The sequence below is a fragment of the Hydractinia symbiolongicarpus genome, chromosome 10, assembly GCF_029227915.1.
Source record: "Hydractinia symbiolongicarpus strain clone_291-10 chromosome 10, HSymV2.1, whole genome shotgun sequence".
In the NCBI taxonomy this organism is placed as follows: Eukaryota; Metazoa; Cnidaria; class Hydrozoa; order Anthoathecata; family Hydractiniidae; genus Hydractinia; species Hydractinia symbiolongicarpus.
Window position 1 is genome coordinate 23,960,404 of NC_079884.1, and position 15,804 is coordinate 23,976,207.

Sequence of the window (15,804 nt, forward strand, 5' to 3'; positions counted from 1 at the left end):
GAAAAAGGTTAAAGGGAACCCAAGGTATAAAATGATGTTGGACTTATAAAATTTAAAAAGTTCGTTAACAAGTCTTTTTAAATTTTTTAAAAAGCTCTTTTTGTTCTCAAGATATTCACATTTAAAGAATTTCAGATTAATAATGTTGCATAAATTATGATGTCATATTTAAATAATGGCAAATTATGAATTTTTTTGTCATCAGTAATTTTAAACCTGTTAAAAAATGTACATTCAAACTTTATCAATGCATATATTATAAAGGTGAATTGGTTAACATAAAATTTTTTACTGAAATGATACTCGTTTGCTCATCTCAGGCCTGGATATCTGGAGCAGATATTCTATATGAAATATCTGCTAAGATATTTAATTCAATATTGGATATCTGCTAAGATATTCGACTCTCGGCTAAGGAATTCGCAAAGATCCAAAAATATTCTGTCAGACGCTCCCGCCTGAGGCGAATCATAATATTATTAATCTTTAGAAGGCAAACATGATTGAGCGGCTTCATTTTTATTTATCCTCAAAAAATGGGACGTATTTGGCTGATTTGGAACAAAAATTTTCACAGTTTGAGAATATTAAAGACATTTTGGAAAGCAGGCCAGATTTATTTTGGCTTGCTACTTACAATGAAAACTGTATCGAAGTTCGAGCAAAGTTGAATGTAAAGTTGTGTTACTCGTATTTAAATAGCACATGTGGTGGAGATTGTGGTTGTTTACATATATGTAAGGATAACTTATTATCAAGGAAATATTGTCAAAATCCTTGCAAGTTTGGATTTTCACACAATCTTATGGATTGGCATAACTGGTCTTTGTTGTCAAAATACAAAGGATCTAATTGGGAACTTTTACTGAGGTCATCTTTTCCTCGGTTATGTACATCTTTTTCAAGAAGCGGACAATGCGAAAAGTTATATTGCGGGTACTTTCATTTGTGTTCAGATTTTGTCAGAGATAGATGTGTTGGTGAGTGCAAGTTAGCTAACTCCTGCAACCAAAGTAAAATTAATCTTCATAATTGTGGTAACAAACATAACAAAAAAGTGTTAAAGAATTTCGATTTAAGTTACTTAAAAGGTGATCGAAATGTTCTGCTTGCCAATATTCTTATGAAAAATGATGGTGCATTCAATGCAGCAACTGGGCCGGATCTAAAATCATTTTACCCAAGGTCAACAACCAACAATACTTCTGAAAATCCAATTTTTATATGTGCAAGTTATTTGAAAGGAGACTGTAGGAATCCATCTTGCCCACGATTACATATGTGTAAAGGATTTTTAATAAATGGCAATAAATGCGCCACAGAAGATTGCCGGTTTGGATTCTCCCATGATTTACGTGATGGTAGTAATAAAAAAATTATAAACCGACATAGTTTAGATTCTTTTTCTGACTGGAGATTATTAGAACACATAAGAAGTTTATTTCCTCGTATCTGCAAGAATTATCATAACGGTACTAATTGTACATCTGAACAGTGCAATAGAATTCATATATGCCCAGAATATTGCTCTGATTCTTGCAGTGCACATAATTGTAAGTTTTCACATGACCTGCGAGATGAACACAATAATAATGTATTACAGACTTATAATTTGCACAATATCAAGGAGAAGGGAAAATTCACTGAAAAACAGTTAATTTTAGCAAACGTACTTTACTCAAAATCCAGAAGTAAAGCAAACAGGAGTAGTGGTACCCCTTCCAATGAAAAGTTAACGTTATTAATGTGTAAATTTTATTTGGATGGAAACTGTAAACAAAAAAATTGCCCTCGATTACATATGTGTAAAGAATTTTTAATTAATGGTAATAAATGTGTTGCTGATAATTGCAAATTTGGTTTTTCCCATGATCCATTAGATTCTCATAACACATTTGTAATGAAGAAAAATGGAGTTGATCAACTTCCAAGCTGGGTGTTACTTGAGCGTGTTCGTAAATCATTCCCACGTGTGTGCAAAGACTACCTAAATGGTTCATGTTTGGGTGTAACTTGTAGAAGACTGCATATTTGTCCTAATTATTGCAACAACATGTGCGTTGATGCAGACTGCACACTTTCACATAACCTTAAAGATGGTCATAACATGCCCATATTGCAATTTTATTCATTGGACAGAATAAAAGGAGGCACAGAAAAGTTTATTCTCGCAAATGTTTTAATATCGAATTATGCAACACAGAAAAATGGTGAATATTGTCGTGGGTCTAGTCTGTCTAAAAATATTATCAAATCAAATTTAAAGTTGTCCAAAAATGGTGGTTCTGCTTTTTCATCAAATTCAACTTTGTGCAAGAAAAATGATTTTATGAAGTCATCAAATTCGAATTCATTCAAGAAAAATGATTCTATGAAGTCATCAAAATCGAATTTATGTAGCAAAATAGATTTGGCTTCATCAAATTCAAATTTAACTGGAAATGTTGGTTCTCATAAGCATGAAAGTGGTGTTTCTGGAAAACAGGTGAAAAGACTTAATTTAGAAGAAAATGTGGTTTGTAACGATTCAACAGTGCTGAAAGGTAATTGTGTTTTTAATTTAGTAGTATAACACTTATAATGCCTTAAATTTATTATTTAGTATGCCTTCCTAAGATCTAAATAGTTTTTAAAGGTATATGATTTTACCACTCAGTTAGTTGCATCACAAATTTCCCTAAGTTATCACAAAATTAAAGAAGTAGTCAAATTATCTGCCAAATTTTTTTTAAAAGAATTTAAGAGTTTTCTTAAATCAAATTTTATATTAAAAAATTGGGCACTTTTTAAGTTAATTTTAATTCCTTTGTAATCCAGTGTATTTCATCAATTACCACTTAATTTATTATGTATATAAAAATAACTTTTCTGCTGGTAGTGGTGGAAGAAATTTTGAGGTACTTTTACAAGTTGGAATGACCCTAAAGCTTTGCATGAGAAATTTGTTGCTGTATCTATATATGTTTACTTTTTATTTGTGATTAGTTTTAATTTTATATGTTGGCTCAAACTGACAAGGACTAATTTACATACCCAAGCCTATCAATAAGAACAAAAACACCATAAATCAATATAAGTTTATAAATGCAAAATCTTTTCTTATTTATAAGAAAAGTTTTAAAAACACATGTTAAAATTTTATTTTTAATTTATAAAGTAGCACGAAGCTTTTCGTAACTGAGTTACATTTTCAAGTCAATCTTGAAAATGTAAATGTTTTAAAACTTTTCTTATTTATTTGTTAGCTGATTTATCATAATTTTCTTATTTAATCTTATCTTTTTTATTTAGTTAGTTATTTTTTACTGCAAATACTAAGAAAGATAACCTTGATTTCCATGTGAGATGAATCACAAAAAAGTACAAATAAGTGCAAAGACGTGGATAAAAATAAGGATAATGAAGTACAAAATATTACTCTATCAAAACAAAACTTGCCTTAAATTTTCTTATGAGTTAGGTGCAAATGTTTATTATGAATGTCCAAAGTAGATAAAATTAAATTTTGAAAAATCATCATAGTCAACATCTGCTATGTTAAATATGCACTCTGCCAAATATCTTGCTATTTGAGCATCCTGTCTCTTGTGTTTTCTCCCTACAAATTTGATAAAAAGGACTTAGAACCAAAGTTGCCCTATTATTAACTGATGTTTTGGCTAATTAAAGAACACTAGTTGTTAGAGGTAAAAAGTCCACTGGGTTTTACCCATCATCACCTGCAGGTACCATCTATACTCTTTTGTTGTGTAAATCCAAGCCTTTTGAAAGATTTGCCCAGCAGCATGCCTGGTTACAAGAGCAGTTGTCTAAAAAGCTGAATTCAGCTTCAGAGCATCTAATCTATCCCACATCTTGGTTATATATAACTTTCTTGTTACATGCTCTGGAAAGGTCAATATATTCATACCTAGTAATGGAGCTGGTATCCTGTAACTGAAGGAGAAATTATTATGTACAATATTTGTTCACTTTTATATAGATCATTTTAATTGGTTAAAAGAGGAAGGTATTTGTTCCAGATATTTGGTCAGTGAATGTGAAGCTAAATCAAGTTGCCATTTGATTCACCCATTTTTAAAATTGCCTTATCTATGGCAATATAAAAGTGAAGATAACAATGAAGAATGGAAAAGCTTACCTGCTGATGTAAACATGGAACTGGAAAAGAAATACTGTGATCCATCTTCTTCATCTGCTGAGTAAGTTTTCGTTTGTAAAAGTATCCTTAATGCCTTATCTTTATTTTTAATATTTTTATTACCAGATCAGGAATGCGAGATATTTATAAAGGATATGTTTTGGTTGCGTTATATTTTTCTAACATCTTTGTGTCCATTCTTTTGATTCTTTTCTTGATGGTCTTATTCATAGAACTTTTGTTTTGTGCAGATATTTCTTAAAAATGTATTTTAACTCAAACAATCTATAATTTACTTATTAGCTAAAGTTAAACATAAATATTCATCATCATTTTCAGCTTAATTTTTGTTATTCATGCTAGCATGAATTGAACGGGGTATTAATGTCCTTCCAATTTGTCCTTATTACCGCCTGCCAAGTCTTTCTCCGTCTACTTTTGGGCTTTGTCCCAGGAACTTTGAAGTCTCTACACTTTCTTACCCAGTTAATCTCCTGCTTTTTTTCAAAGTCCCAACCCCATAAATATTCTTATAACATCTTTAATGATACAAATACTTAAACTGCTTCTAGTTCATCTGAACTTTTTCTATCCTTAAAACTGGTCTTACACATCCATCAGCATAATTACCATGGACAACTTTGTCGGAAATCACATGAAATTGCTTTCATAACAAGCACTGATGAACTCAAACATTTATGCTGAATTTATCACCATACTTCGAGCCAACTCTCAGTGTACATTCCTTGTACTACTTATATCACCCATTCTTCAACACTGACCTTTCTCACTGACAACCAAAGTATCCTCCTTGGCACTCGATCAAACAACTTCTCTAAATCAACATAAATAAAATAGAGGTCTTTTGCTAATGTGCTTTTCATGCAATTGCGTAAGGATGAATATAGCGTTAGTTGTGCCTTTACCTGGCATAAAACCAAATTGCATTGAGTCTATGTCAACTTGCTTTCTGATGATAGTTTTAAACACATGTTTTACAATTTTCAGCACTTGATCTAGCAGCTTCAGTCCTTTATAGTTACCTCGTTCAAGTGAATCCCCTTTACACTTGTGACAATTGATGATGAATGACAAATTCCATTCTTCAGGTATTTTACCTTCCTTGATGATGAGATTATCAAGATTTGTTATTATTGTCACAACTAAAAGACCACTGCTCTTTTCATTTCAACAGCTATTTCAGATGGACCAGCTGCTTTGTTTGCTTTATTGACTTGATTGCAGTGGATCCTTCTCTTAGAGTGCTTCAGGGTTCCAAAGGAAACTCCACATTGCGGAGCCGACTGTAACGATCCCCACAAGCCTTCATCGTTCCCTTTCAGTGTAAGATATACCACCACTGTCATTTTTTATACATCTTTTACTGACAACGTCCTGGCTTTCAAATTTCAATTTCAATTTTTCCCTTCTTTTGTTTGTAGGTTTTGCATTTTGTCTTCTTCTGCTGACTTCTTTGCCTTTAGACTAATGTAGCTTTCTGTTTCGCTTCAGGACACCTTTATTACCATCCTTCCGCCATTCTTTCCACAGCCTTCGCTTTTCCTTGACAGTAGATGCTACTGTGTCATTCCACCACCAGGTTTCACGCTGTCTACAAAAGCCACCTCTGGTCCAACTGCAAACATCAGCCGTCACAAGCAAGGCTTCTTTAATTGCATTCCAATATTTCTCACCGTTGTGTAAATTAACATTTACAGGAATGTTAGACTGAAAATCCCTTTCAAACCCCTATGTTACAGTTGTATCATTCAGTTTTCATAGTTTAACAGGCCTGGGTCATTTTGCAGCAATTTTGATGTCACAAACCAAAAGCCACATTCTTCACTGTTAATCACACTTATGTTTTTCACTTGCTTTATTCCTTATGACCAGGAAGAAATCAATTTGTGTTGTGGCATTGCCTGATGTGTACATAAGTGATTAGTCTACAGTCTGGTTTTGTGAAAAACCTATTTACTATTGACAAATTTATTCCCATACACATATCCAATCTTCTTACTCCTTCATTATTTCGAGCACCATGCCCATTTCCTCTGTGAATGCCTTCGAAACCACCCCCCCCCCCTTGTTTACCGATTCAAGTCTCCTGAAACAACCAATTTCGCTGGCTACACACGCAAAGAAATTACCCCTTTCTTCAGTTGTCCTACCCAACTGGGGAGCAAACAAAGATTTAATGTTTAGAACAACTTTACTTATAAGTATTCGGATGCTCATGATATGAATATTCACCCTTTCAACTGAGAATTTGATCAACTATATTTGCTTTAACCAGTAGACCAACACCACTGAATCCAGACCCATCACCACTCCAGAAAATTTTGTATCTTGTCTGTCTACCTGAAATTAACCTTGCTGAACTACAAATGGTTCTTCTTTCCATGATTTGTCCTATTTCATTCGCCCTTTGTCGCATTGTGCCAACATTCCAAGAACATAACTTGAGGACCATATGATTACTCATTCTACTAGAATTTTTATGCACCCTTGGTAAGAACAAAGGTGATGCACCCCTGTTCACATATGTCACATCGGTCTCCCTTGCCTCTTTAAATTATTGAGATTGTACTGACATTTAAATGCATATCTTAAATGCTTATCTATAAAACTTAAATCATAAAAGTTCAAAAAATAGTTGACAGCTCTGTAATCTTTTGTTGATGGTTTATTTTTTTTTAATATTTTTAATTATACATTGTTTGTCATCTTTTTGATTTTATATTTAACTTATTGTACTTTTATTAACAGGTTTGGTGAAATATATGTTTTGTTCTCTCCTAAATGTCTATGGTATGGTCACTATCACACCAAAGATGTGTCTGTGCGTCGTCTGTCTACCATATCCTCTGTAGAGACCATAACTGAAGAAGCGGGAGCTACTGAGTGGAAATGGTACTGGCATAGTGGTGGTGACACCTGGATAGAATATGATACTTATGTAAGTAAATAAAGGTTCCATTGTTTGTTTTCAACAAGATTCATATGCTGTCAGATATCCAATGTTACATATGTAAGTAAATCAAGTAATGATTCCTGTTAAAGATAATTGATTTTCACGAGATCCACATGTTTTTAGTGTTAACTCTTCTTATTTTTGTCTGTGTTCGGCATTGAAAAAGGATCCTTTTTTATTTCTATGGGCTACAAATCCGTCTGTTTGATTATTTACTTTATTAATGAGTTATATAAATAAAAGTAAAAGCAAAATGGTGCTGAGAAATTTTTGAAAACTGAGGACAAAAATGACCTTATCCTTAACCTTATCTGATTGAACATCTAAAAATAACTAACAATTTTACTGTAAAGTTCCCTGTAAATTATTTGGCATCCATAAATAAATTGAATAAACTCTCAAAATAAGAAGGGTGAGTTCCTAATAATAGGGAGATGTTGTTTTAAAAATAGGGGTTGTGACCCCTCTGCCAATTATGCCCCAAATACTACACCCACTTCTAATTGTAGCTCCTCATAGAGGTATGTTGTAGAGATAAAAGACCCTCAAATATTAGCTCTTTTCCAGTTGTAGACGCCTTTCAAGATTGGGCCAAATTTTTGTTGATTTAGCAGTAGGGGTAGGAAAATACATTCTGCCTACAATACGATAAATTACAAAATCAATACTTAAAATTAACAATTGAAAAAGACTATATTGTCTTTTTCAAGTGTTAATGGAAAATATTCTTTCTTACTAATACTGGCAGTAAGAATGAACAGACAAAGGAACTGGCAATTGACGTAGACTCGAAAATTGTCCCAAACATTGATATTAAGTAACAATTATAAGTAACATTTTTTACATAGAGTGAAAGCAAAAGTTACGGAAAAAGAGTTTTCGATGTCAATTTTTTTTATCTAATTTTCCCTTCTTAACCTCATTCTAGAAATTATAGACTCCCTTTTTTACTAGCCTCCTTCTAATTATAGCCCCCTCTCAAAGATGTCTTCAAGTAATAGAAAACGGGTCTTATATTAGAGAAAGTATTGTATGTAATTTATCTAGCTTATAAAAAATATTATTTTTAATATGAAAATAATGTGAAGAAAACAAGAGTGGTAACATATCCTTAAATAGTTACTTTTTAATTTCCATGGGAGAATAATTCAATTAGCCAATTAATTTTCTATTTATAGGTATAAAAATCAACCCCTATTAAAAGTAATTAAAGGCTTCTTAAACAAAATATCTCTATCGCAAAACTTTATATATGCTTAATGGCTAGCAAAGAATGTCGTGGTTCTTAGAAACCCAAAATACAAAAACAAATTTCAATTTTACTATGTTGAAAAAGAAACAATTTGTGAGTGGAAAGTAGGCCAATGTTGGATCTACTTTCGAGGGTATCATTGATAGGGTTAGGTTCTTGACTAAACCATGTTAAAAAATTAAAACTAAATTAATATTTTTTTCAGCTTGAAATTTATTTAAAGGTTGTTATATTTTTAAGGTGTTCCTAACTTTTGGCTAAAGGTCAGGCTATAAACGTTTTTATAAATTAGGTTTTATAATAAAAAAATGCTTAATTTGTTTTCTTTCCAGGTAGTAAAAAAATTTTCGATGAGAAATCTGCTGTATGAATTTTTTCTTTATGTTTGCACAACATTTTTTTCTTCCCTTTCGTTCCACTGTAGTTACTGGTTGTTTTTTTTTTTCTTCTGAAACCATCTCCATGGCTAGATTTTTTGCAACTTTTTTAATTGGTTGAGATGTGTATGAGATGTTTCGTATTTCCACAAATTGAAGTTTGTCTTTACAACCTCTTATACTATGGAAAGATTGCACAAGATGTTGAGGAGACAATGGTGATTTTTTGTGGAAGTGGATGTGAATAACTTTTCCTTTGCATAAGGTCGCATATATTCATAGTAAAACACTTTAGTGGTGAGGTATATACAACCTTGTTAGAATCTGCCAACTTTTATTTCCCTACAATATGATCTTGGTTAGCCATTACTTGATGCAGAAATCCTTGGGCGAGTATTATTTTTAATCCTTCATTTTGTTGGGCTTAGGTTGTATTTGTTGCATTAGACTTAAAAAATGCACACCATGGTTTGGTAACTTGTTGAGTTAAATGAAGGAGTAAAAATAATAGTAAGTCAAAATTGTTATTTAAGTGGGAAGAAAAAAGGGAAGGTTAGGGTTAACAAAAACTGCTAAAGCTCTTACCTCCAAAGTGACTAATCTGCTATTTAAGGGGGATATTGTCTTCAGCCTTCATTCCTCCCTATATTGTTTTTCAGCAATTATTCTACCCATAATACTTTCCTCAATGTTATCACTTTGTAGCCCTTCAGCTAAATCATTAAGTAAAATCAAAAAGCAGCAAAACGGTAAAAAAACCAATCAAAGAAATAAAAATATTATGGTATTGTTGTATTGAGCCTGTTACTTAAAATAGTGGACTAATATTAGCATAACTAGTCGTTGCCCTTGGAAAAATCCACGGGTTCGCCCGTCCTTTAAATTTACCTGTGGCAACAAAATGGATAAAAAATATATCGCATTTGATATTTGTTTTTTTCTAACTCTCCGGGGGGGGGGGGGGGGGGGGAGATACTTTTTTCTGTCATAGAAGCTAAAAGTTGCTGTTAAAGCCCTGCTGGTTAACTTCATTGTGTTAATAATAGTATGTTACAAGATTCAAAAGAATTTTCTAAGAACAGAAAATACAATGGCTCATCTTAAATAAACTTACAATTTTTCGACCTAGCAGTAACTATATTCTTCTAAATTTTGCACATAACCATACAATGCAGATAAAGCCGATTGTGCCATTAGCAATGACTTTAAAGGAATATAGCATTTTTGATAAATACAGCTGTGTTGTTTTTGCTTGTTCGTAACTATATTCTTCCAAATTTTGCACATAACCATACAATGCAAATAAAGCCGGTTGTGCCATTAGCAATGACTTTAAAGGAATATAGCATTTTTGATATATACAGCTGTGTTGTCTTTGCTTGTTCGTCAAAAAAAACTTTTGATGTTACTGATAAGTATATATTTTGCGGACCATTGTTTATTTTACTGCCAAAATAGCATGGACTGGAACACCAATAGAAAATGTTTTTACTTTTAAATGTGTAATTATAACAATGATATATTTATCATACCAAATTATTTATTTTTAATGTCTTGGTAGTTGTAATGTGCATACAATTCCTTAACCCTAATTCTTATTGCATTTTAAACAAGCTCGATATAACACTTTTGCATTTGCATTTGAGATTCACAAAAAAATGTGTAGTTAAGAAATTATTCATTTTGTTCAAACTTTCCTAATTTCTAATTTAATTGCATAAGTTACAAGATTTGCGTTTTTAAGAAGTTGTTTTTGTTGTTTTCGAGTGAAGTAAAATTCCATGTGATTTTAGGGTTTTTTAGGGCCAGTAGGCTAGTGTAAATATACTGACATTTTAAGGAAATTTTAAAGGTCTTGTGGGCTTAACCCCCCAGGTTTACACTACTTGAAATTGAATTTTAGCGATATCAACAACTTTTTCAGAAATACTTAAATCTTTATAACTGAAATTGCCTGTAGTCAGGTCCCGGACCATAAGTTAGATTCCACCTCAAGAAAATAAGAAATCACAACAGACTTACGCAATGACCACCTCTCCAAACCCTCTCTTAAATTAATACTCTTATTTTCTTAAAAATGACTTTCAAATTGCTACTTTGTGCTATACGGATATATGAAAGAGCAAACAGGAAATATTGAGCAAATTCATGTGGATCCTTGTGTGTAGTATTAGTAAAAACTCTGAATGTAAAAGTTTCTCTAAAAAGTAAGCTTTATTTGTTTTACAGACAACAAGCGATGATATAGAGAGAGATTATTTAAGTAAAGCTTTAATGCACACATTTAAAACGAAGGAGTATAAATATGAGCTCACATTTCTTTTAATGGAACAAAAAAATCTGGATGAAAAAGTTCAGACAAAGCGAGAGGTCCGAAGAAGACCAGTATATAAAGACCGACATTTAATAAGGTAAGAACTACATGTGTATAAAATGTGTTAAGAATAATAATTTTCGTAATTTAACCTATGTGTTCTAGCTGTTTCGTATCTAATTTTGAGCCTTATTTTTATTTTTATTAATAATAAGTATTTACTTAAACTTGCCGGGGACGATGGGTTAAACCACAAGTGACATGTTACCTGACGTTGAATGCTCGGTGATCAATTAATAAGAACCGTAATCTGTGCCAAACATTCAGGTGGAGCGCTTAGTACAAGTATGCAGTATGCCATAAATCAAGTGAAGTGCACACAACATTATGTTTCGGGTGTAATATATTTTTCAAAAAATAACTTTACTGTAACTTAGTAGTAAAAACAATCAATATTACTTTATTTTGCAAAAAAGATTTAACACAGGGTATGAGCACTCAGTACATGTGAACCATGTCTCACATGCATATAGGTGTAATACCTTTTTCAAAAAAACTTTAGTTTTAATAAAATACAGGAAACAGCCCATCATTACCCTGTCATGTTTATTCCTCAATACATTCATTCTGCAGAATAAGTTCTCATAACAGTAATAAAAGGTGTAGCTACCTAACTGCATGTAGCAACAAGAATTAGCCTAACTGTATTTGCAAAGCCAAACCCCAAATACAAATAAATAATAATATGCTAAACTAAATAAGAACTTCAAAAGAATAGGAATAAATAAGGTTAGCTGGTTTAATCAGGATGCTGCCTCGAAATCTATGTTCACAGCAAGCCAAAGTCTTAAAATTGGTTTGTTTAGGATATATACATGGCTAGAAAACGTGATGATTTATTCATCTTAACATGTAAAAATATACAGAAAATAAATAAACGTATAGATAGGAAATTTTTAAAGGGTAAAAGAAGGCCTACAAACCTCACACAATCATCACTTCCAAACCAAAACGCCGTCCATAGCATGATTCCATTTTGGGGGGTTCTGCGGAGTTTTTCATAATAAAGCTGCAGCGTAACTCTTTCGAACACACAGAATACGGCTATTATTAAAGAGATGCTAATACTGGTCCAAAGAGTGCCCTGATAAATAAGCATAGCCTAAAATACTGAAGTATTTCTAAAATATAAACTAGATTTTTTTTTTAAATAATGATCTGATAACACAAGAAATAAATTAAACTTGTTTCAATAGTTATTTCCAATAATATCTTAAGATCGGTTTATGCTATGTTTTATATGCTTTAGAACAAAGAAAACTAGCCTTACTTTAACTCCGAAGCTTCCAGCGCATTGGCCAAAGAAGTTTAAACCTGGGGAAAGGATTCCTGTGGATAGATCAATCTATGACTCACTTGAAAGATCTTTAAAGGCGTCCATGACCACCAATGTGCACGTCATTAATATCGAAGAAATCTGTCATGAGGATCACTCTGACAGATATGAGAGGTTTTTATTTGTTTTTTTCTAATAAAGTTTGTTCTCTGCATTTTAGACGAAATCTACAAAGTCCTACTCCACTGTACAACATCCAATGTGTGAACCTTTTTCTTTAATTTTATGTTATGTCAAATATGTTAAAATGTTTTTAACATTCTCATAGAAAAAAGAAAGAGCTAACAAAGAAAGTGCCGAGCGTGAATGAAAGAACGCTGTACCATGGCACCGAATACACTGTTGTTAATGCCATTTGTGCTCAGAATTTTGATTGGAGACTATGTGGAAAGAATGCAACTGTGTATGGCCACGGCAGTTATTTTTCTACGTCTGCAGAATACAGTCACAGTTACACAACTCCTGATATGGCTGGTGTTCATTACATGTTTATTGCTGAAGTGTTGCTAGGTCGTTTTACTACGGTAAGATAATTTTGGCATTGACATGGTGGTTACTTCTTTTAAGTTGTATTATCCTAAAGTGCTGTGTATCCGTGGATTTCAATTTTCCAAAAGTTTTAAGATGTTTGTTTTTAGGGCAACTCAACAATGAAACGTCCACCACTTATTCCTAATTCAGAACTTGAAATCTATGATAGTTGCGTGAATAAACTTGCTAACCCATCCATTTTTGTGGTGTTCGACCGAGATCAGTGCTATCCAAAATATCTAATTTCCTACACAAAATCTAATGTGCCGTCTATTAGCACAACAGACCAAACATTCGCATCTTACTTCCATGGATCCTTTGTTGGTTCTTGGCGTTCCGTGCAAACTACATCCAGCAACAATTTAGTCAATCCGCCATCTTGTGTTTATCAAAGTAATCTGTATGGTTTCCCTAGCAGTTTTGCACTATCCGGACATGGTATGTTGCCTACCAATAGTTCAGTCAACCAGACATCTGGCATTCCATCTGCAGATGCCAATTTTTACCCAGCCATATATGATCGGGACTGAAGTGAATATTTATGAGCTTGTAGTGTAAATACTTAGATTAAGCACCTCCACTCTTCTAACAGATCCTTTGAAAAAAACCTTTTTTTTTACCACTTCATTATCACATAGAGGAGGAGGTAAACTCTCTTACCAACTTACTTTTCTATTATGATTTCTAAAATAATAGCGCTTGAATCTTAGTCTATGACAGTTTACATTGTAACATGTTTAAAGTTTGCTTATGCTTTCGCATTTTGCTAAATGGTCACAAATTTGTAGCTGAAACTTGTAAAATTTCACAGGAACTCATTTCCCTGCACAATTAACACAGCTACAAGGCAGTTGGTTTTTATTTATGTTTGTAGTTTGTTCTAGCCTGTGAAATGTAGATAAATCATATTTATCAATTTTCTATAGTTTGTAAACAAATAAGCAGCAAGGAATTTATTATTTTATTTAAGTTTCTCGTTTTGACGAAAAAGGGTAGCTTATATTTTCATATAAATATTATGCTTCAATTTTTTTTTGTTTTGTGTTTTTTTCCACACACTTTTGCAAGGTACGACTCATGTTCATCAGACTTTTGCTTTTGTTTTTGTTCTGCACACAGAATGCTCTCAAACATAGAATTTGCAGCTGTTTTAAAAAAATAAATCCTTTAGAAAGTGTTGTGAATCATTGAGGAGATTGCAGTAACTTTTGACAACTTTACACACACGGTTTGTCATCACAAAAACGTCAATCAAAAGGTAACAATACAGAGCTACCCTACCTTCAATGCCTTAGTGAAAACGTCATTTAATGTCATGCTCATTTTAAAGCCCTGTGCTATTTTAAAAATGGTCACGAATACGGAACGAAAGAAATCACCTGGAAAAATAGTTTTATGTGAAATATCTTCGTATTATTTGCGATTTAATTTTATCTATTAGAATATATTAGTTAAAATAAATATAAAAATGCGGTGAACAATCGAAAGTTACAAATATGCTGAATATGATGACAATGTAAATATCTGGAGCTTTCAACACCTTTATTAATAAAATAGTTTTTTAGAACTTTTAGCTTTATATATATTATTATAATATAACACCTTTGTAAAAGTTTTTGAGGTGAGTACATAGTTTCTGAGAATAAAAGAACAGGTTGGCCAATGGTCTGAAAGGTTTGGGTAATTCAGGAAATTTCTCAGTCAAAATGTCAAGGAATTAAATAAAGTTTTTTTTTTTTTTTGAAAAATTGGAAAACGATCTGAGAATTTTGTTATGTTGAAACTAAAGTAACAAGTAAGTACAAATGAAGTAAGTTTTTTGGATAATCAATTTTACGTAGAAAAGTCAGGAAATCTTTTTAATTTAGTCCTGAAAAAGCAGGGAAGGTGATAAATGGTTGGTCACTCTTAAAAAAAGCGAAAACAAGCACTATTGTCACAGATTTCTTTTAACACCTTTTTTATTATACCATCAATGCATTTCAACATTGCGAAAACTTTGTATTTGTAGTTTCTGTTAATAAAAACGTTTTGTAAAATTTTTATCTTTCATTAGTCTCAATGCAAAAAATTTACTAATTTTTTACTAAAAAGAATCTGTCAATGCAGAAATTTGGTCGTAAATTTGTAAAGCCGGATTTCAAATTTACAGTATGTGCGAAAAACAGTAACGGGTACAAGCATACTATGTAGATTTTTTGACTGCTCAGAACAGTATCCACTTTCACTTTTTAAAAGCTAAACTAAAGTCAACTTTTTTTACACAAGGCATGTATTGGTTTTGGCTTCAATTCATTATTGAGACCCTAGAGTCCCTAGAGCATGGAGAAGCAACAATAATTGTAGCATCTATTTAAAATGACACTAACTGAGAAAGTAAAGAAATACTGTGAAATAATAATTCAGATTTATTAATGAGTTTATATCTATTTATTTGATCTACTACTAAACAAATACTGACTGGTTTTGGTGTTTTCCTGTGAAAACACGGTTTAAGTTTCGAAGAACCTGACCGCATCTCATCTAGAAAATAAAATTTCTTATGTAAACATAAAATTGAAAGCCATTTTTTGAACTTGTTAGCCACCAAGGTAGGAAAAACAAACACATTCGATGTTGATACTTAAATTCAAGGTCGTTAGATTTTAAACTTTTATAAGTTAGCAAGACAAATTTGAATAATTGTTTATGTGAAATTGAAACAAAAAAATGGTTTTAGGTGAGCCATGCTATAAACTTTTTTTTTAATGGTGCGTTTTAAAAGTAACATTTTAATGATGACTTTCCAAACAAGTTAGTATGGCCACCACCCTTTTTAG

At 32.2% G+C, this 15,804-nt stretch overlaps 1 protein-coding gene across 1 annotated transcript; it reads left to right on the forward strand.

Annotated features, from left to right (window-relative positions):
- The first annotated feature begins 278 nt into the window (after positions 1–278).
- Positions 279–14,648, forward strand: LOC130613242 (uncharacterized). The gene is made up of 7 exons (XM_057434581.1): positions 279–2,543; positions 3,983–4,202; positions 6,911–7,100; positions 10,974–11,155; positions 12,368–12,568; positions 12,723–12,978; positions 13,093–14,648. Exons 1-7 carry the CDS (start codon positions 500–502, stop codon positions 13,513–13,515), a joined length of 3,516 nt encoding a protein of 1,171 aa, XP_057290564.1. The 5' UTR covers positions 279–499; the 3' UTR covers positions 13,516–14,648.
- The last annotated feature ends 1,156 nt before the right edge of the window (positions 14,649–15,804 follow it).